The sequence below is a fragment of the Pteropus vampyrus genome, unplaced genomic scaffold (genome assembly GCF_000151845.1).
Source record: "Pteropus vampyrus isolate Shadow unplaced genomic scaffold, Pvam_2.0 Scaffold33, whole genome shotgun sequence".
In the NCBI taxonomy this organism is placed as follows: Eukaryota; Metazoa; Chordata; class Mammalia; order Chiroptera; family Pteropodidae; genus Pteropus; species Pteropus vampyrus.
The window spans coordinates 2,440,843-2,462,994 of record NW_011888814.1 but is presented as its reverse complement, the minus strand read 5'-3'; the positions used below and the strand labels follow the sequence as shown (position 1 = coordinate 2,462,994).

General features: G+C 34.2%; 1 protein-coding gene across 1 annotated transcript in view; it reads right to left on the bottom strand.

Moving 5' to 3' along the window:
• Positions 1 to 20,772, bottom strand: part of ING3 (inhibitor of growth family member 3) — a 29,386-nt gene extending 8,614 nt beyond the window's left edge. The window contains exons 1-6 of the mRNA XM_011357160.2: positions 20,609 to 20,772; positions 20,284 to 20,355; positions 17,721 to 17,821; positions 16,108 to 16,173; positions 2,160 to 2,256; positions 281 to 352 (exon numbers count right to left, since the gene is read on the bottom strand). Coding sequence (XP_011355462.1) covers positions 281 to 352; positions 2,160 to 2,256; positions 16,108 to 16,173; positions 17,721 to 17,821; positions 20,284 to 20,355; positions 20,609 to 20,636 — 436 coding nt within the window. The 5' untranslated portion in view covers positions 20,637 to 20,772. The remainder of the gene's footprint in view (positions 1 to 280; positions 353 to 2,159; positions 2,257 to 16,107; positions 16,174 to 17,720; positions 17,822 to 20,283; positions 20,356 to 20,608) is intronic.
• Positions 20,773 to 22,152: the final 1,380 nt, after the last annotated feature.

Genomic DNA, 22,152 nt, shown 5'->3' with positions numbered 1-22,152 from the left:
TGTCAGTGTGTAGGAAGTATATACTGCTATTAATACCATACATTCTTCCTCTATGAATTTGGAGAAAACAGACTCCCTATTCTTAAATCAAATATGTTTTTCCCAAATGAAGAAGAGAAGTCTGCCAGTAAGGTCAATGAAAAATACATCTTTCAAAATAAAAGGAAAAGATTTTTGTTTCTCAATCAGTTGTACAGATCTAATAAAAGAGAATATACAGGTAATATATGATGAGTTTTTAATTGTATTTACAATTTTAGCTGTACTAAACCAAACTTACTTTCCACTGGTGTATGTGAATGAGCGTGGTGATTGTTCACTGGCTGTGAAGGAGTATCTAATTCCAAAGATCCTAAAAAAAAAGAGCGAGAAGAACAAAGATACAACTTTACACAGAAACTTTACATGTCAATCAACTATAGGCACTGTGTACCTTTTCCCAGCAGAGGACTAGTAAACTGATGCATATGCCATTTTGTGTCATTTTAGTCAAACATGTTAGAGGGTCACCACTGCCAACTTCACCCTGAACTAATTTCATTCTCTCTCTGAACAATAAATAATCCATTTCTCTATATTCACCTTACATACAAAACAGCTCAAGGCATGCTAATGTCTAATAAGGGAATTCACGACAGAAGGTATCATGTAAATGGATGAATGGATATTATAACCTCATTACTGATAAAACATGAAAAACTCAACCTAGTCTTAGTGAGTTGATAACCTTTCTACAGGATATCTTAAAGTATTAGGTGATGGGACATCACCATATGAGAAAAAATTCTTTAACCATTAAAATGGCATAAGTTTGTAAAGACTTCCTAAAAGAAGTTAGGGATTTTACATGTGAAAAATGAAACACTGAATCTCTACCGCCAAGCTTTAAAATACTTTCAAATAAATTTTACGGGTCTATCTTGATCTCTTGAGATGAACTTATGGCAGGGCATAGGGTGGAGCAGTTTTTATAACTTGATCCGATTTAGTTTCACATGTCTGTGTCCTTACAGATGATGCTTCATGAACTTTCCTGCAGTCTTAAAAAGGTATGAATTGTCATTATTCAAAACTATTATCACCATTTCAAAAGAAATCAAAGCAGCTATAGGATATTTTATTTTGTCTCCAAATACTTATTATTCTCAGATAGGGTTCCCCTGGAACAAAAGTTCCACAAATAAATTAGGTGATCATCTAAAGTGATGGATCTACTTATGAATACAAAATGCAACAATGGATACCAAGATGGATTTGTGCCTGCCCGCTTCTCTACTTGACCTTTAGTAAGTATATAGAGATACATAACCTAACACTGTAAAGAAACCTTTCATCTGTGGGTAGAAGAAATATATACATGCTCTTGCTGTTGAAATACACCAAGAGAAAAATGTTTGAACACTTTAAATAATTCAAGTAGAACTCGGTCATAATACTATTTTGATCTAACTAACATTTAGTGAGTGCTGACTCTGGACTTAGCACCACATTATGTGCTTTTATGAACATTACCTATTTAGGTTGGAAGAAATGCTAAATTAGATAAGGAAACAGTTCATGTCTCCATTGTTGGAAAGTCTCCTGAGTTAAATCCAAGAAGTGATAAGGGTAAACAACTGCAGGGGATCAAGTCAAGCCTTGCAAAAAAGTATTAAAATGGCTTTTTGCTGATATGAGAAAGTTTAGAAAGACTTTTCTGAGGAAAAAGAGAAAGTGTTATGGGATTTATCAAAATCTTTCTTAGTAAAGCTGAGGAAAAGCCTTAAGACAGTTTTTAAAAATAAACATTAACCTTCCTCAAGGCTTAAGTACACAAAGAGGCAGGGCAAAGACAATACATTTAGTGACAGACGGCTGACTTATTTCTAGATAGTTATATTTCTTTAAGTCTTTGCTCTTACCACTCATTTTACTAGCATATTAAAAAATGAAAAGGCTTAATATGTTATTCTCATAAGGAGTAAGTGGATAATATCCTACACTATAGCCCTCAGTATCCATGATCCAAACAATTCCACTGCCAGGGTCCAAGATCCTCGACCCGGTTGCCACCATCCACCGAAGCTCTGGATGTGAGAAGTCTCTGAGGGACAAGCGTCTCTTCAGTGGTTTGCGCACACACTGTCCGACATTGATGGAAAACTGTAGATTTTACTTACGCCTCTCTAATATTTCTGTAATTCCAGCATTATCAGCTTCCAGCTCCATTTTAAACTTAGCCAGCTCCTGATCCAGCTTTCTCAAGTGTCGATCTACCTGTTTCAAAGAAGATCAAAGATAACCAACAAAATCTGGGACACTATTAAAGTGTCAGTTTAATGAGAGAACCTAAATCTTTTGTTTCTGTTTGTGAATCTGTTTTGTATACTTGAGGAAGTCAATAAACCCTCACTTCCGATTGTTAACCCTATAAAATGAAGATTCTAGGCTAAATAATCTCTGAAGTCCCCTTTTATAAATTTTAAGTTTTAAGAAAATAATTGCAATTCATTAGAAAATGTTCAGAAGAAGTAGGATATAAAAACTAAAACAAAACTGACATTAAGGATTTGAAGGTGCACAGGAGGGCTGGTAACTTCACAGTATGCCCTATGATTACTTTCACCCTCATCTCCTCTTATAATGAGGTCATCCACACTGCCGTACCATAATCACTGATACTTAGAATGAGGAATGAAAGATCCTTAGTCTACAAACAAAGAAGCTACTGTATTCTATACATACATTTCTCTAAGGCAGAAAAGTGGACAATTATACTTGTAAATATTTATGTAAAGGGCTGGAACAAAAGGCGTTTTTAGCCAGAAAACTCCATTCCCCCCAAAAAGCCTGGTTAAAATAGTTTTATTATAAAACTACTGCCCTTGTAAAGGTGGCAAATTTTGTTTTCTCTCACCTAGAGATATTCTGACTGATGTCAGAAAATGATATGACACCTCAAACTAGCAACAATTCTTATTGTATTTTTAAGCTTATTATCTTTTAATACTTTTTCAAATTTACTACTTTGAAGTGAAACCAAATCATGAAATCTTTGAAAAATATTCATGTTACATTATTGACATCTTTTTTTCAAACTCGTTTCCCACTGGATCACTATTATAATTAAGAGTAACTCTTTTACAAGTATCATAATGTCTATGATACATTACAAGGGTAAGTATTTTAAATAAGACTTTCAATTAAATAATGTATATCTAAAATAAAGAGGAAGGGAAGAAAAGTCGCAAAAGACAATTTGTGTGCGTCAGATGTGAGGTAATATGCTCGGTGCGTTAGACAGTCTATCTTTTTTAGCCTTGCTTCTAATCTTCTGAGATTGGTTATTACTGTCTCCATTTCAATAAGAAGAAGGCTCAAAGGGGTTAAGTAACACACCCCAAATCAATAGCTACTGCATTGCAGAAAAGAGATTTAACCCTAATCTATTTGTAATAAGTTGTGTTTCACCATTTATATCTAACGTTGCCCTCTGAACTTGTACATGTGGGAGCCAATTGTTTCTTAACTCAGAACAGAATTCAAATTGAAAAAATAAAATAGGAATATTGTCTTATTATCTGCATTTTATATATTAACAGCAACCAATGGGGTGTTGGTTTATAATTTTTTCAATAATTTAAAGCCAAATTTTCCCTTCATCTTCACACACAATATACTTTTCAAAGCTTGGTAGAAGTTGTAATTAAAGTATTTAAAATCCTGTAGGGTCCATTATGGACATTTGCTCCTAATCAAAGAACTTGCAGGTAACTGAGCATTCTTTAATGGAACCTCCCTTCCAAAAATAAAGTGTGAACACAAACCTCAGTTATGCAAGAATATCTTTTACATTGTCAAAATTTAATCTCAAGGGAAATCAGAAAAAATACTCATATTTAAACTCCAAGACAAATGAATGCAATAAAAATACTCTACCACCTTTCTTACCTATTTTTATTTAGTAGTATAATTATACTACTAATAAATACTGAGTTCCTATTATGTGCTTGGTTCTGAATTAAACACAGGATATATGAAGTATGAGAGAGAACACCTGCCTTCACAGTAATTAGAATTTAGTTAACATATCAAGATTTATATAAGATTTCTAATATAATGAAGGTTTAAAGTATGTGTATATATATCCTAGATGTAACAAATAAGCAACAATTCAAAGTGGGTCAGAAGTAGCTAGCGCTTGAAAAAACAGAACATTGGGCTGTATAGACACAAAGGAAGTATAAATGCATCAGTGAAGAATGGACTGCATACAAATAGATGGGAAAAAAGAAGTAACAATTAAAGAATGTAAAGAGACAGGAAGACAAACTGTATTCTCAGAGTAAAGGAAAGTATGGTGTGACCTGTAATAGGTATAGTATAGAGAAGAAAAAGTGTTAAAATCTCAGTTGGGAGGGTGGGGTTAAGGTGAGATGAAGACACTATACACACCCACTAACTCATTCCACCCTTACATCTAAGAATTGTTTCACTGTATTAAAGATAGTACTGATAAGATTTATTACATCTGAAAGCATGGAAAACAAAGATGAGAATTTTCAGTACTAAATAGCTCAGAAAAAGCAATGGAACTCAAAGAATTAATAACCCTAAAAACCAAATTCATAATTAAAATAATCAAAGAAAAGCCTTGATCACTGTGGCGGGCAGTTCCTGGTATGTAAAAAAGATTATGAACTGATAATAAGCAATTATTAGGCGAGAGATTTTCTGAGATTCACTGTTGCTCTACTAATCAAATCAGAAGTTGCAAAGTAAGTTGGCCACAATATTTAACTTAAGCTATAATCAGGATACTCAAAAAGTATTAAGCGGCCATAGCAAGAGCTTAGTTGAACTTGACTGAAACCTATGAAGTGGACTGCCTCCTCCGACATGATTCTGAATGCGTAAAGCACCTATTCTAGCTGATCACAAAGCAAGAACCTAAGTTACCCGATCCCTGCATAACACCTGACCCCATATAAGACTGAGTTATAGTGAATGGTAAAAGAGTACTGACTCAATTGAGAGATTTTCCATTAACCATAGATTCCTAACGTAAGGATGAAAACAGAGTCCCCACTTAATGTCAATAAACATCAGTCACAAGGTTCCAAAAATCATATTCTATAACCCCAAATCATAAATGCTTTAAGTTTAAATCATCCTTTTCCTGACTTCTTCAGAGACAAAGGAAACTATCAACATTATTTAACATATTCATCATCATAAATATATTTAAGTCAAAATTAGCCTCTCTGAATGAAACAAAAAAAAATCCTCATTCTTTAATATTTTTGCATAGAGTTGTAATCATTTATTGTTTTGTCTCTCCCAGTGTTCTAATATTCAAATTTTAACGTGTGTCACTGATGGATCCAAAAATATATGTACTTTTAAAAAAAATTCTTCAGGATTTGACAAAATCCAGCATCCATTTCCGATAAAAATCTCAGCAAAGTGGGAATAGAGGGAACATACCTCAATTTAATAAAGGCCATGTATAGTAAACCCACAGCTAACATTATCCTCAATGGGAAAAGCTAAATGCGTTTTGCTTATGATCAAGAACAAGACAAGGATGTCCACTTTCACCATATTTATTCGATATAGAATTAGAAGTCCTAGCCACAGCAATTAGATAAGAAAAAGAAAAGGCATACAAACTGGAAAAGAAGAAATGAAACTATTATTTGCAGATGTCATGATACCATAGAGAACCTAAAGATTCCACCAAAAATTTATTAGGACCGATAAATGAATTCAGTAAAGTAGCAGAATACACAATTAATATTTAGAAATCAGTTGCATTTTTACACACCAATAACAAGCTATCAGAAAGAGAAATTGAGAAAATAGTCCCATTTACAATAGCATTAAAAATATACCTAGGAATAAATTTAACCAAGGAGGGAAAAAACTTGTACTTGGAAAATTATAAGACACTGAAGAAATTAAAAAAAGATACAAATAGATGGAAGGACATACTGTTCTCATGGACAGGAAGAATTAACATAGTTAAAATGTGCATACTACCCCAAGTAATTTACAGATTTAATGCATCCATCCCTATCAAAACACCAATGACATTTTTTCACAAAACTAGAGCAAATAATTCTACAACTTGTATGGAAGCACAAAACACCACGGATAGCCACAGCAACCAAGAAAGAACAAAGTTGGCGGTATCATACTATCTGATATCAAACAATACTACAAGGCTATCATAATCAAAATGACATGGTACTGGCATAAAAATAGACACATAGATCAATGGAATAGAATAAAGAGCCCAGAAATAAACGTGCACCTATATGGTCAATTAACCTACGACAAAGGTGGTAAGAATATACAATAGGGTAAAAAGAGTCTATTCAATAAATGATGTTGGGAAACTGGACAGATACATGCAAAAAAATGAAACTAGACCACATTCTTAAACCATATACAAGAATAAACTCAAAATGGATTAAAGAGTTAAAGTAAGACCCACAACCATAAAACTTCTAGAAAAAAAATAGGCAGTAAACTCTCTGACATTGCTTAGTAATATTTTTTTCTGATATATCTCCTCAGACAAAGGAAATGAAAGGAAAAAAAAAAAACAAATAGGACTTCATCAAACTAAAAAGTTTGTGCACATCAAAGTAAACCATCAACAAAACATAAAGACAAACTACTGATTGGGAGAAGATATTTGCCAATGATATATCTGGTAAGGGGTTACTATCCAAACTGTGTAAAGAACTCATACAACTTACATCCAAAAAACCAAACAATCCAATTAAAAAATAGGCAAAGGACCTTAATAGACACTTCTCCAAAGACGACATACAGATGACCAACAGATGCTCAATGTCACTAATCATCAGAGACATACCAGTCAGAATGGCTATCATCAATAAATCAACAAACTACAAATGCTGATGAGGATGTGAAGAAAAAAAGGAACTTCATGCATCGTCAGTGGGACTGCAAATTGGTGCAGCCACTATGAAAAACAGTAGGGAGATTCCTCAAAAAAAAAAATGAAAAATAAAACTACCTTATGACCCAGCAATTCCACTTCTGGGTATTTATCCAAAGAAATCCAGAACACTAATTTGAAAAGATATACGTACCCCTATGTTCACTGCAGCATTAATTGCAATAGCCAAGATATGGAAGCAACCTAAGTGCCCATCAAGAGATGACTAGATAAAGAAGTGGTACAATTGAATATTATTCAGCCATAATAAAGAATAAAATCTTGGCATTTGCTATAACATAGATGGACCTAGAGGGTATTATGCTAAGTAAAATAAGTCAGAGAAAAACAAATACCATATGATTTCACTATATGTGGAATCTAAAGAAAACAAACAAAACAGAAACAGACTAATAGATACAGAGAATAAACTGATGGTTGCCAGATGGGAGGGGGGCTGAAGGGCTAGGAGAAAAAGGTGAAGGTATTAAGTACAAATCGGTAGTTACAAAATGGTCACAGGGATGTAAATATAGGATGTACAATATAGGGAATAGTCAATAGTATTGTAATAACTATGTATGGTGCCAGCTGGGTACTAGACTTATTGGGGGATCACTTCCTAAGTTATACAAATGTCTAATCACTATGTTGTACACCTAGAACTAATATAGTATTATATGTCAACTCTAATTGGAAAAAATAAAAAAATTATAAAAAGTTTCTATATGATTTATGGTTCCCGATATGGTCAAATTTTAAAATTTAGATGTCTAGCTTACCCTTTCAGAATGAGCACTCAGTGTACAGGGTTCTAAGGTGAAATCCATGGCAATAAGAGATAAACTTCTATCCACAAAAATAAATGATAATAGTGAATAAAAAGAGTAAATTGGGGAAGAAAAAGGAAACATGATAACAAATTATTTTTCTGATAAGTCATGACAATGATTCTTTTCATCTCTTAATTATATTTATACTAGATGAAAATCTGATCCATCTTTAGCTTCAATCAAATACTTGAGGCCTTAGCATATAAACTACATGTAATTATCTTCCTAAAAGACATGAGACAAATCAAAAGGTCAAACTTACATGGTATATTTCCTTAATTAGAGCATCAGATGAAGAATTCTTAAATTTATAGGTATAATGTGGGCCTGAAATATAATTGTCTCAGGAATAGATCACAATATAAAAAAGAAACAAGTACAAGGGTATTGAGCACCTGTAACAGACAGCTAAAATCATTCAAGCATTAACTAAAGACTCAAATTTTATCAGAGTATACATAAATCAACTTATTAGGTATTATAATCTAATACAGCCTTATGAGTGACATCTGGCTGAGGAACACAAATATGTGCTTAATGATGATGAGTATCAGGGTTCTAGAAGGAAAGATTTTTTCTCTGTTAGTCAAATTTCACTAAAACTACTACTGAAATAAATTTTTAGTTGTTATACTGAACCCCAATTCCACAAATTTCTTCATTTATTGGTATTTACATAGTCTAATTTCTTTCCTTAATAAATGAAGTATGAGAACACTGATGGTCATAGGAATAAAAAGTTTACTACTGATTTTAGAAGTAAACAAAATATTTAAATGAGAAATAATACAATGAAATACCATGCCACAATAAAACAATGAGGGGCAAAATCAAATATGATTATATACTAAATTTTTATATCTTAAACTCTGTTAAAACAATACATGTTTGCTTAAAATTACCATAATAATATAATGTTTAAGTAAGGGCATCCATCAATCTCCTCTAAAGTGTATTCACTCCTCCATTTCATTGGCCTCCCATTGCTTGGCTTACAGGACCTGCAATGTGCTGGCTCTTGCCTGCCTCCTCTCATCTCTCTCCTCCTTCCTCACTACATATCAACTACATTGGCCTTTTTTCTGGTTCAATGTGTCAAGCCCTTTTCCACCTCAGATTTTGCATTTGGTAAATCATCTGCCTGAAATGTTCTTCCTTAAGTTCTTCACATGACTGGCTCTTTCTCATTTTCCAAGTACCACGTCAAATGTCACCTCCCGAGACTACATTCTTAACAGCCTCCCCCAGTTATTTATTCTTTTTCCCTTTCTCCACAATGTTTACATCTTTCATAGCATTTATGAAAATCTAAAATAATCTTTAAAAGTTCGCTTATATTCATTGCCTATCTGTCATTACTACTCACCTAGCACCAATGACTGCTCACAGCTGGAGCTCTATAAATCCTTGTTGTTGAATCAAAGTTATACTCACCCACTATGTAGAGCTGTATTGGAAGTACCACTGTTTACTGAATGAATGATCTATGAGTAAAAATTACTGCAGATTTACACTTACACTATGTCCCATCCACTCACCTCTCAAGTACACGGTGTTAGTCTAAGCTCTCAAATGTTAAATGTTACAGTAATTTATTTCTTTTTAATATTTATAAAGGCTTTCATGTGGATGTTTACTGTTGATATTTTGGGGAGCAGAACTAATTTGAGATGGTAAATCCATTTAGTGACCTCCCTACTGAACAGCCACTATTTCCTTGATGTTTGACTGCAATTACTTGGAAGGCTAATAAAGTAAATGTCTTATCTTCAAGCATAAAGTGTTCAAACACCACAAGCCACTCTGGCAATAAGGTGCAGCACACACAGCACAAGCATTCCAAGGAAGCTGTATAATTGGTGTCAACATTTTAATAATTATTTATTTGTGATAAGTGATGCTAGTTTTCATTTACGGAAGGTTAAATTTCATTTAAAAATTTACTTAGTAAATAGATATACAGGTGATAGGAAATATTGTAAAAACCTTAAAGGTGGAATGCAAATGATTAAGGTTTGGAAAATAATGGATTAGATCACCTTGGAAAAGTCTTTGTCCTTCTGTTCACCATTTAACTAATTCATTGTACCAGGCTCTGAGGGTACAGAATAATTAAGAACCTCACTTACCCTGAAGGGTCCTGGTTTTAATTTTTCAATTTTATGAAAATAATAAAATAAGACTTTATTGAGAAAGAGTTAACTGGATATCCAGTACTGCCATTACTTTGTATAAGGTCTAATAATGTTTAATAAATATTTTATCAATTTAAAAGGAATCTCTCTAAAAGCAAAGGAACTGAAAGTAGCAACAACTTTATAGATAATGTGTAATTATTAAGTGGAAGATATTTCATTTAAAACATTCAAAACACGTATATTACAATAAGTTTTAACATTTTTTAAAAGCCCCTTTTGTTGAAGGCACATCTATAAATTCTGCTTTAGAAGAACTTTCGAAATGAGCTACATATCAAAGAAGGAAATTTATCCAAACTGAAGAAACTAAAAAAATTGAGAGCGATTTAAAAAGAGGAATACCAAAAAGATACGAGCAAAGACATGGACCACACAATTGAGTGGTCTCCTACATTGATTCTGTAAAGGAAACTAAACTCACCTGAATTATATTATTTTCACTTTTCCTGGTTTAAAGTCATACCTTGAAAAGAAGTGGCTATTTTCACTGCAGTCTACTGAACCAATCTCAGCATACTAAAGTGTGACTCTATAACTTTTTGAGAAATTGCCACCCAACTAAACTATATCTGACGCTGTCAATGACACCATTAAACTCTATCCATAAGACTCATAACTTAAGAGTCATGTTAGTGCTCCTATTCTCCATGAACTTATTCAGATGATTTTGCTCAACAAATATTTGTTGAGGAACAACTATGCTAGACTCTGAAGACACAAACACACACACACACACACACACACACACACGACATAGTTCCTGACATTTACAGTAGGGAAGTTACAAATAGACAAATAAAAGGTAAATAAATAATTACAATTCAAGCAATAATAAATTGATCTGAATAACAATGATTTGGAAGCTAGCATGATTTTGATGAAGGGTGGGGTAAAGGGCAAACTGCTAATCACCTATTCAATATGCGTTCTCTCCTTTTTCCTCACTGACAGAACCCCACATACCTGGGGTGACAATGTGCCATATTAAACAACAATTCTCAGCTTCCCCTGCAGCTGGAAGTCAGTAGGTGAGGCTTCCAGGAAGGTACTTTGAAGGAGCTGACTGAATTGCAAAATATGCCCTTCTGAGGATCCCCTATGGTAATTCTTCTACCTATCCAGGAGGAACTGATTGGAAAGCAGTCTGCGACACTGATGATCTTAGAGTTGTCATACAAGCCCTGGTCTGTCTCCTCTAACAGTTATTTTAATGAGAGGAAAAGAAACCTTTTGTTTAAATCACTCTTGTGTGGCTTTTGTTATGTGCTGTCAAGTCTCTTCTCTTAGATATAAATGACACGAATATCAAGATTACTAAAATGACTTTAACAAAACAGCAATGCTTGTGCAGGATTATGAAACATGGAGAAAGATACCAAGCAAAGATGAAAAGGAAAGGCATTCCAGTCATTTTTTTTTTCTTTTTAAAGTACTTGAACTATGGCGGGCTGAAGTAGAGAGAAAGGGATAATGAGAGGTGCATACTTAGAAGGTAAAAGGAACAAGACATGTAAGTAACCAAATGTGGAGAAGTTAAGGGCAAGGAGGTGTCTAGGATGACTTCCAATATTCCAATGTGAATGACTAGGAGGTCAGTGGTTCTCCTGGAATTAAGAAATAAAAAGTGAGTGTGTGTGTATTGTTGTGAGGGAGAGAAAAGAAAGAGGGGAAGCTAAGAGTTCAGTTCTCATACAGAGTTCTAGGACCTAGGAATTCTCAGATAAGATGAATAGACTCAGAAGAGAAGTGTGGGCTTGAGGAATAATTTATAAATAATTGTTAAAACTAAGAGAACATATGTAAAAGTAATGGAGGAATGTTTCTCAACTTAAGGGGGTATGGGTTGGGGGAGGTAAAACTGGCATTTGACAAAATAATTCTTCACCATGGGGTATTTGGTCTTCCTGCCCTCTGGAGTTGGGGTAGAAGACAGGAAGAGAGTTACCTCTATGTGAGAACCACTTGGACATAGATCAAGGACAGAACTCAGAAACAGCTACCATTATGAACGATACTCAATGAGACTGAGAAAGGCCACATAAGTGAGAGGATAACACAGATGACTTAAGTCTCAAAAAAGAATGGATTTTTACATTACGAATATGATGGTCACCTGAAATAGCTATGAAGCATTAAAAAAGAAAGGGAAGGAGAGAAGAGAAAAAATTAACAAAAAGAAGAGTGGAGGAAAAAGGAAAGAAAGAATGGAAAGAGAAAAAGAGTAAAGAGAAGACGAAAGGCAGTCCTAGAAATACTGGGTGAATGGGAATAAAAAACAGGTTCAATCTGGCAGAGCTGAAAGATAAACAGTGGCTTTAGGAAAGTAGAAAATTCTAGTTAGAGAAATGAGATGGAGTGAGGCTTTAATGAAGGAGTGAGTGCCTACTATCTGCCAAGCTAGAAGCATTACATATATATGTGGCAAATCCTCCTGTGAGGTACAAATTAATACTGCTATTTTACAGATAAGGAAACTTAGGTTCTGGAATTAAATAATTTTTCCAAAGAACTGCTATCAGTGAAGTGGCTGAACTCAATTCTATATAGATCTGTTATGGACATTTGCTTTTTATTACATTTTTATTATATCATCTTTTATTACCTCACTCACTAGTCTATCCCTCTCAAATAATTTTAGTTATTTTCATTCTACATTTATCCATTATCTGAGTACAATACTTAATTTAGACCCCTGAGTCTCTGAATAAATTCTATTCAAAACACATTTCATATCCTCTAAGAAATAAACAATAACTCCACATGACTTAGTTCAGTCTTTTAGCAGATGTCCCTTAATATTCAACTGCAGTAATCTTTATTTGTTATGTGTTTCTGTATAGACTTTTCACTTTACTCTGTGGGTATGTCTTTCCAATTAGTTTACAGACACCTTGAAGACAGGAGCCATTTGCATTATTTCTTCTATTACCTCCATCATATCCACGTAAACTCCACTATATCAAGCAGACTAGATGAACTGTGTGGTTTGTAAGTAACATATGGAGAAACACACACACATGTACACACGTTTAAAAAAGCATATACTTCACAAAGAAATGAAAAGATATTCCATGTTCATAGACTGGAAGACTCGGTATAGTTAAAGTGACTTTATCATCCAAAGCAATATACAGATTTAATGCAATCCCCATCAAAATTCCAGTGGCATTTTTTAAAGAAATAGGACAAAAATATGAGATTTATATGGAGTCATGAAAAGACTGTGAATAGCCAAAGTGATCCTGAGAAAAAAGAACAAAGCCAGAGATATCACTCTGCCTGACTTTAAATTATACTACAAAGTGACTAATCAAAACAGCATGATATTAACAGAAAAAAAGACACAGAGACCAATTCAACAGAACTGAGAGTCCAGAAATAAATCCCTTATATATAGGCAAATAATTTTTGATAAAGGAATAAAAAAATTACAACAGAGAAAGGAAAGCCTCTTTAATAAATGGTGCTGGAAAAACTGGAAAGCCACATGCAAAAGAATGAAACCAGACTGTTATCTGTCACTATACGCCAAAATGAACTCAAAATGGATCAAAGATCTAAATATAAGACCTGAAACAATAAAGTGCATAGAATACAGGTACTAAACTCATGGACCTTGGATTTAGAGAGGATTTTATGAATTTGACCTCAAAGGAGAAGGAAGTAGAAGCAAAAATAAATGAATGGGACTATATCGAACTAAAAAGCTTCGGCATAGTAAAAGAAACCATCAACAAGATAGAGAGGCAATGAACTGAATGGGAGAAGATATTTGCAAACAACACCTCCTATATGGAGTTAATATCCAAAATATATAAAGAACTCACACAACTCAAAACCAAAAAATCAAATGATCCAATCAAAAAAATGGGCAGAGGACCTGAACAGACATTTCTCCCTAGAGGACATACAAATGGCCAACAAATATATGAAAAGATGCTCGACATCACTAGCTATTAGGGAAATGCAAATCAAAACCACAATGAGATACCACCTCACACCTGTTGAAATGGCTATCTTCAAAAGGATGGATAATAACAAGTGTTGGAGAGGCTGTGGGGGAAAAAGGAACCCTTATACACTGCTTGTGGGAATGAAAATTAGTACTGCCACTATGGAAAACAGTATGGACGGTCCTCAAAATACTAAGAATAAAAAGAATGACCATATGATCCAGCAATCCTTCTTCTGGGTATCTACCTGAAAAATTTGAAAACATTTATCTGAAAAGATACATGCACCCCTATGTTCATTGCAGCATTGATGGTCAAGACATGGAAACCACCGAAGTGTCCTCTGATAGATAACTGGATAAAGAAATTGTGGTACATACACACAATGAAATATTATTCAGCCATAAGAAAAGATAAAATACTGCCATTTGCAGCAACATGGTTGAATCTTGAAATTATCTTGCCAAACAAAATAAGTCAGATAGAGAAAATTGAGAACCACATGATTTTGGTATACATGGGATATAAATCTGAAAGCAACAAATGAACAAGACAAACAAATAGAGACTCAAGAACACGGACAACAGTTTAGTGGTTACCAGAGGGAAGGGGAGGGGAGGTAGATTAGGGTAAAGGGAGTCAAACATACAGGGACAGAAAGAAATTTAACTTTGGGTGGTGAACACACACTGCAATATACAGATAACGTATTATAGAATTGTACACTCAAAACCTATATAATTTTATTAACCAATGTCACCCCAGTAAGTTTAAGCGAAAAAATAATAAAAAAATAAAAACAGAAAAAGCATATATTTGTTACACACAAATATATTTTTTCCAAATGCAATAAGTATTTTTAATAAAGGTATAAAAAGTAGCAAAATAACAAAATATAAACAAAACAAAGAGTAGAACCAAAGAATTATGTCTTTTAAAAAGGAGGTAGTCTCCAAATAAAAATTGACACATATGGTTGTTAAATATGAGGAAGAATGTTACTTAAAAAATTAGTCTTGGTTTTCAATATGAGTGTCTTTTCCGTTTATAAACATAATTCAAGACCTAAACAATTGAGAGCTTTTTTTTCATTCCACAGTAAATCAAGCTACAGCCCCCTCTTTCTTTAGGCATTATCTTTTATGGAAATTATTTTCAGAATAACCATATGAACAAATGAGCCTAGATCACCATAGCCATTAAAATATTTTCACTATATAAAAACAACTAAACATTTTCTATGGCTTTACATGACAAATGTTTTCTAATTTTGTAGAAGCATTTACAATGTACACCATTGGTGGTATGCACCTTGTTTGTGTCTTGCTGACCAATGACATTTATATTTACATGTATTTATTCGGTAATAAGATAGTGTCCAGATAAGACTACAAAAATAAGATAAAAAATCGATATGCTAAAGTTAACCAAGAATGAGTATTTGTTTTCAATTTTAACTTACTCTGAGATAAAACTAGAAATAAATATTACCTAAAGTAGGTCTTTGAGAAGATGCTTTACATAAAAAAGAATATCATATTTATATCAGTTTGAGAAATATTGCATATATCTTCCTTCTTAGTGATTTCAATCTTTTACAAGTGCAACTGCTGCAAAAAAGAATCTTTTATTTAATCTGTTTCCCGTTTTTGCCACCTGAGCCAGTGTTGTATTGTCCATTGACATCGCTTAATAGATAGTTAAGTACTATCTATTAACACTAATTCAAAAGATTCTCTTCTTTATTTTAATCAGACTACCAAGAAGTCTTGTCAACACAGTAGTCTTACATGTATTTTACCACAGAAACAGTCTCAAGATGATTTGAGAAAAGTAAATACACTACTTTAAGAAGAATAGGATTACTAAAAAAAAAACACCAATTCTTGCTTTAAAAAAAAAAATCCAACATCAGATACAACTTTATAGCAATGTAGATTTGTCTAAAATATAAGGTTCTTGACCTGTTAACTAACACTGTGGACTCTCCATGACTCTTTTCCAAAAGGAAATAAAAAAACCAGATACTAAATTCTCAAATTAAATAGGATCAAAAGAGCAATACTTTGTTTTCAGTCTGTTCTTCCCATGACATTTAAGCCAAAAAAAATTTGAGAAATAATCCATAATTCAAGTACGTATGGCATGACACCCACATTAATTTTACTTACCAAGTCATATATCTGGTTTGCCAACTGTACCTTCTCATCTGCATCTTCCAAAGCTTTATAGTAATCCTGAATAAAAACATTTCATTTCACGAATTAACCATTTTAAAATAAGTGTGCCCAGGACATATAACTGGATTTTCATTATCATACCTGATTGTCACTGTCAATCATCCTAAACAACAATAAAAACTCAGTTAAGGAAAGGGTGGGGATGGGGCAAGATTAGAGGTTATCGACAATGGCCAAGAATTAAAGGAAAATGTTCAAAATTTCCAGAAAAGATATAAATACAAATAAATATCATTCCAAGTCTAGCCTCTATACTAACTGATAAGTTATATGACCTAATGAATAGATCTTTCTCTTTAAAAAAATTTAAAAAAAAATAAAATTTATCTAATTCATAAAGGACATTTATGGTCTCCATTTTTAAAAACTTTTTATAAAAGTACAACTATTGAAAAATTCTGACCTGCATATCCCTATTTTCTAATTGTTCTATAACTCTCATTTTAAATTAGGTATTAAGTCATACAACTCAACCTATACTTTAAATTTCTCCTCAGTATAAAGCAAATTATTATTTTTTAATGGATTCTATTAATTTCCATGGAGTACCAGACTTTTCAGAGTATATCCAAGCTGCACTACACCAAAAATGTAATAGGTTGAAGAAATGATGAATGACCTTGGGATATATTATATATATATGATGTCTATATTCAACTACACCTGGGCCTCCAAAGTATCCTCCAAGCCAGGGCCAATTCTCTTACAGATTATGAAATTTTTTTCTCTTAACAGAAATAAACTTCCCCCCATGTGGTAAAATAAATGACATTCTACTCTAAATTTGTAGTTTTCAAATTTTTTTATCAGTCAATCCTTGAACAATTCTACGAAGGCTGGGGGCGGAGGAGTCATTATTACTCCGAGATATTAAAGGACTTGTCCAATGTCACAGAGCTAAATGACAGTCATGGTCAAACCCTAGTTTTTAAAATAGTTCTTCCAATGTATCCTGAATGAACTAGATCGTACCTTTAAAGCAAACCTTAGAGGGAGAGCCGATACCCATTCTAAACTGAAAGACAGCTATAAGTTTAATTAGACAATTAAAAACTCAAAAACTCAGAGTTCTGTGTTTCAAGGCCAAATTTAAGTACAAATTTACTTTTAAATTAAAAGATGTTTTAAGGATCCTTTTAACTCAAGTTTCTGTTCTTTTGTGATTCCACCAACTTAGGTACCTAGCAATATATAAAATATGCTTCACAGTCTGCTAATTTTCACCTCAATTTGAATTGCAAGACAGTATTGTATTTAATTGCCTATCTAGAATAAAACGAATGAAAAGAAAAAGTGTACTTTGTAATGGTTCTACAACTGTCTAATAAAAGTCCCTAATTATTAAAACAATTTTTTAAATTACCCAAATGCTTCAATGATTAAGTATTCCTACCCCGAAGCTCTAAAACACAACAATGTATTTAAATTCTGAAGAGCCATTGATAACTTTCTCCTATTTTGATAACTAGAAAACTAATTGATTTTAAAATATCTTTCTCAGAAGTCTAGGTATTAACTGATAAATCATCCAGAGTTGAACATACTTTTTTGATGGATGCCATTTGTTCTTCTCTCCACTCAGGTTTATTTTTCTTTGCATTCATAAAAAATTCACTGACTCTTTGTTCTAGTTGGTCCATTGCATCTATGGTGTAATAAAAACATTTCATATTTAGATAACCAAATTCATACACTGAATATATGTGCTTTGACTTGGGGAAAAAACATATATCTGATAACATAAATTCTTTCATTTGGCCACTAACTTATAAATGTGTCAAGTTTTAAATATGTAAATATATAATGCCTTAATTACCTTAGTTTAAAAAAAAGTTACAAAAAAATTCCCTACTGACAACTTATTTTGTTGTTATTTCAAAACTTCTCCCAATAATCAAAGTAGTCAATAATGTAAATAGGATCTATACTATAGTTTCTGAATAGTACAGCCTTGGGGTCAAAAGCTAATGGTATTAAATCAGCCAAATGTGACAAACATAATTTCTTATTGAAAGCACCACTACATAATCTTCACATTTCTTTTAATGAGAAAAAGTGATAAAACTATTTAACTTCTTGCTATATGGCCTTAAACACCCTATCATCTCATATCATGACTGAAAGTAGTAGGTACAATCATTTATTTGTTTAATACACTATAATATTCATTCTATATAGCTTTTCCCTAAATATGTGCCAAGAGCACTCATCTCATTCCATGTCTGCTAAAAAAGGAAAAATAAATAAAAAGGATTCTGTTGCTATGTATACTGGGGAAAACCTTTTCACTATATCCTCCTTTTGGAGATTTTCATTAAAAAACAGCTTTTTAAAGATTCTAAAAAGTCTTATGGTCAATTTTTTAAAAGAATTTTCCTTTGTTTAAATAAACATTTTGTAACTTATTTGACAAATAAATCTTTTTTTGTTAATACATAATGACTATTAACTTTAGAAAATTCTAAGTGTATGAAAAATACAAGTTTAAAAAAACTCTAATTTATATAACCTAAATCCAAATTACAAGAGAATCTAAAATTTGTAACGATAATGAAAAAGGGTAAAGTAACAGTTACCCTTTACTGAATGCCTACTTTGTATCAGGTTCTAATTTATTTGTATTATTTTTCAATCTTCAGATGATTCTCATTTTATAAATGATTAAAACCCCTCAGAAGTGGTAATGTGGACAAGGTCAATGAGTAAGTAAGCAAAGCCCTAAAGTGAACTCAGATTTGACATCAAAATCTGTGCTGAAATCTATAGATAACGTTACTACTTTAGCGAATGTTTAGCATTTCACTAAATTTAAAATGAATTTTGTGAGCAAGCTGGAGAAACACATAATTCAGACTTCCACACCACAATCCACTGAATAAAAGGTGACTTTCAAATCATATCACCTTATAATATGCACCACATGAAACTGTCATGGGGCTGAGAAAACTATATACATGAACAATTGGTATGGAGATGTGTGTGGGGTGGAGAACAGAGAAGCAAGGGGAAGAAAAGAACAGGTTCTTCGCTATATCAAGACTCTCACACTCTGGAATGTTTGTTCTCCAAATCTCTTTTCATGATACTCCTTTCCACCCTATCACACTCCAAAAACCCAGCTATTCCTCCACCCCTACTTTTCTAAGAGAAAATCTGACAGCATAAGAAACATTCTATGTACAACCTAAACACAGCTGGAATAAACTGGCTCGAGAAATATATCTTCTGCAGATATACCCCACGAAGGCCAGCCATTAGTATCATTTAAATAATTAAGGAGTACCTACGTTTCTCCAAAGGGAGTGTCATACAGCCAAAAATGTGTAATTCATTTCATTCATAATTTTTAATACAGTACCTCTACAAGTATTCACTGCAAAGGCTGATTCTTTGCCTTCTCTGAATCATAAATCCTTCTAAAAAAACTTCAAAGAAAAAAATGACCATATAAAACAATAACTACTCTATGATAGAGCAAGGTTAATTTGGAGGAAAAGTTACCACACTATCATGCTATCGGGGATAGAAGAAAAGCCAAATTTTTTATTACAGCAGACAAGCAGCTTTACAGTAAAATCTTATTTCCCTCACTCATTTTGATTGACAAAATATCATGCTGTTGACAACTGAGAATATAGCCTATAATGTCTAACTTCAGATTTGACATTCCAAGGGTCTAATAAAACGCATATAACCCGCGCTTCTATAGTTTTCTGCTCTTGAAAATTTTTGAATAGAACTTTAACCAAAGTATAAATGCTAAAATCTCTGTTCCATACATAAAGGCTCAATGTCAAAATTTCAACATGTATGCAGATGTGCATTATAATATGTATCTACATTCCGAAAGTATAGGAACTTTTATTGCACACTCCCAAACTGGAGAAAGGAACACACGTGCTCTAATGTCTTCTCGCGTAAAAGCCAGGAGAAAAGTACTGTTGGAAGCAATAAGAGGCAAGATTCGGCACTGCAAGTTCTTTTTGACAACTCCTATGTTCTAGCCAGTGAGCCGGAGAACAGTCAATAGCAGCGAGTCGATGGAGTCGAAGGCAAGAGTCTTACACAGAACGAGCGCAGCAAACAAGGGTAAACGCGCCGACTTACTCTGCACCTGCAGGTCCATCTCGCGCATCTCAGTGAAGCGGTCCCGCAGGTCCATTGGAAGCTGCTCAATCACTGTCAAGGGGAAGAGTTCGTCAGGGGGCGAGGCCAACGGCGAAAGTACGCGCATACGTCACTGCGTGCGCGCGTGCGTGCGTGCGTCGGGGGGGTCGAGGGAGCCGGCAGCCCACAGCGAGGCTGCCAGTTACCGTGAGAAAGAAACATCCCCCGCCTCCCCCTCCCTCCTGCCATCCCGCCCGCCCGTCCACTCGCGCTCTCGCCCGCCTGCAGGTCCCACAGACGGCCCCCGCCAGCACCGCCCACTCACTTTCCAGATAGTCCTCTAGGTACAACATCGCGGCCTTTAGAGCTGGGGAAACGAGGGGGTCCAAGGGTTTATTTGTGTCACTCGCTGTCGCCGGAGTTTTGTCCCTTCCAATATGGCGCCTCCGCTAGCAGCGCCCGCTCGGCTTCGGCGGAAAAAAAAAAAAAGAAAAGAAAAAAAAAAACCACTTTGGCGCCTGACGGCGCTTGCCTCACTGCCGCCCGGAGCTGTCATTGGTTGGCTGAAAAGATGACGTAAGCCTACCGGAGCCCGCCCCCGCGCTGTTGTGGGAAGTGTAGTTTTAGTCCCTCTCCAGCAAGAGTTAACACGCTGGCAGTTGTTCAAATGGAAACTACAAAAACCAGGCGCCATGGCGAACGATGCGCAACAGAGTCTGAAATGCGGTGCTTCTGTTTATTTGTTGATTTTTGCACGGGGACTGATGGGAGTTGTATGCTCCTGCATAACACAACTAGGAACAACTTTTCACCTGTTCTTTACTGCTGTGATTCCGTGCCCCGGTGTTTGTGAGTCATGGATTCAAGTAGTACTAGGAAAATAGCAAACGTTCTGGCGCTAGAATATTCACCAAAATTCGGGCAATTTGGATTGTTTTAAACAGAACTCGCGGCTGGAATTTATACTCAGTATCTACTCCTAAGAATATAAATGGGACATCTGGTTGGCTTCCATGTAACAAATAGTTTATATTAAATATGGTGTGAATATGTATTGCCCATATTAAAAGATACAAAAATAGGTGTCTATAGCCTCATATGTTCTACTTTGCGGTCCATCTCGTCGTCATTCTAATGGCATTAATTTATACATAAAACCTGCACCCGCAAAATAAAAATAGCAAGCAGAAGTAACGGATAGAACCTTAATATCTAAGGGGTTGTGCTACCAATAACTTTAGATTATGTTGAGTAAATAGCCCATACCGGACATTTGTACGTTGTCTTTTTTTACGTTTTGACTTCTCTCGGCTAATGTTCACCCGTGATGTAGTTAGTCCTTCACTGATGTTTTTCTTAAAAACGGTTGCACTCTAAAGGTTGGATATCGTTATTTTTCATTTGTCTTAATTCTCCGTGTTTCAGAGAAATTCGTCTTTAGTTAATAATTGAATGTGTTATTTTTATTTTTCATTAGAGTTAAAACACTTTATGCCATTTGTGTGTCCTACTTTCCCCCACCTTTCTTGTACTCAAGACTTAACAGCTCTTAATCAGGATACTTACCTGTCATTAATGAACCCCAGAGGAAACTTAACTCAATCCTAATAACAATGATCTGATTTATTTTCTGTATTTTATAAAAAAGCTAGTGCCTTCAGTCTTCCTTTCTTCCTGACCCCCTTCCTTCCTCTGGCTGCTTTAAAGATCTCTTTGGTATTTTCACAGTTTCATAACCATGGATCTAAGATTCCTTCCTTCCTTTCCTTTTTCCCTCCATTTATGCCCCTTCCTTCCTTCCTTCTTTCCTTCCTTCCTTGCTTGCTTGCTTCCTTCCTTCCTTCCTTCCTTCCTTCCTTCCTTCCTTCC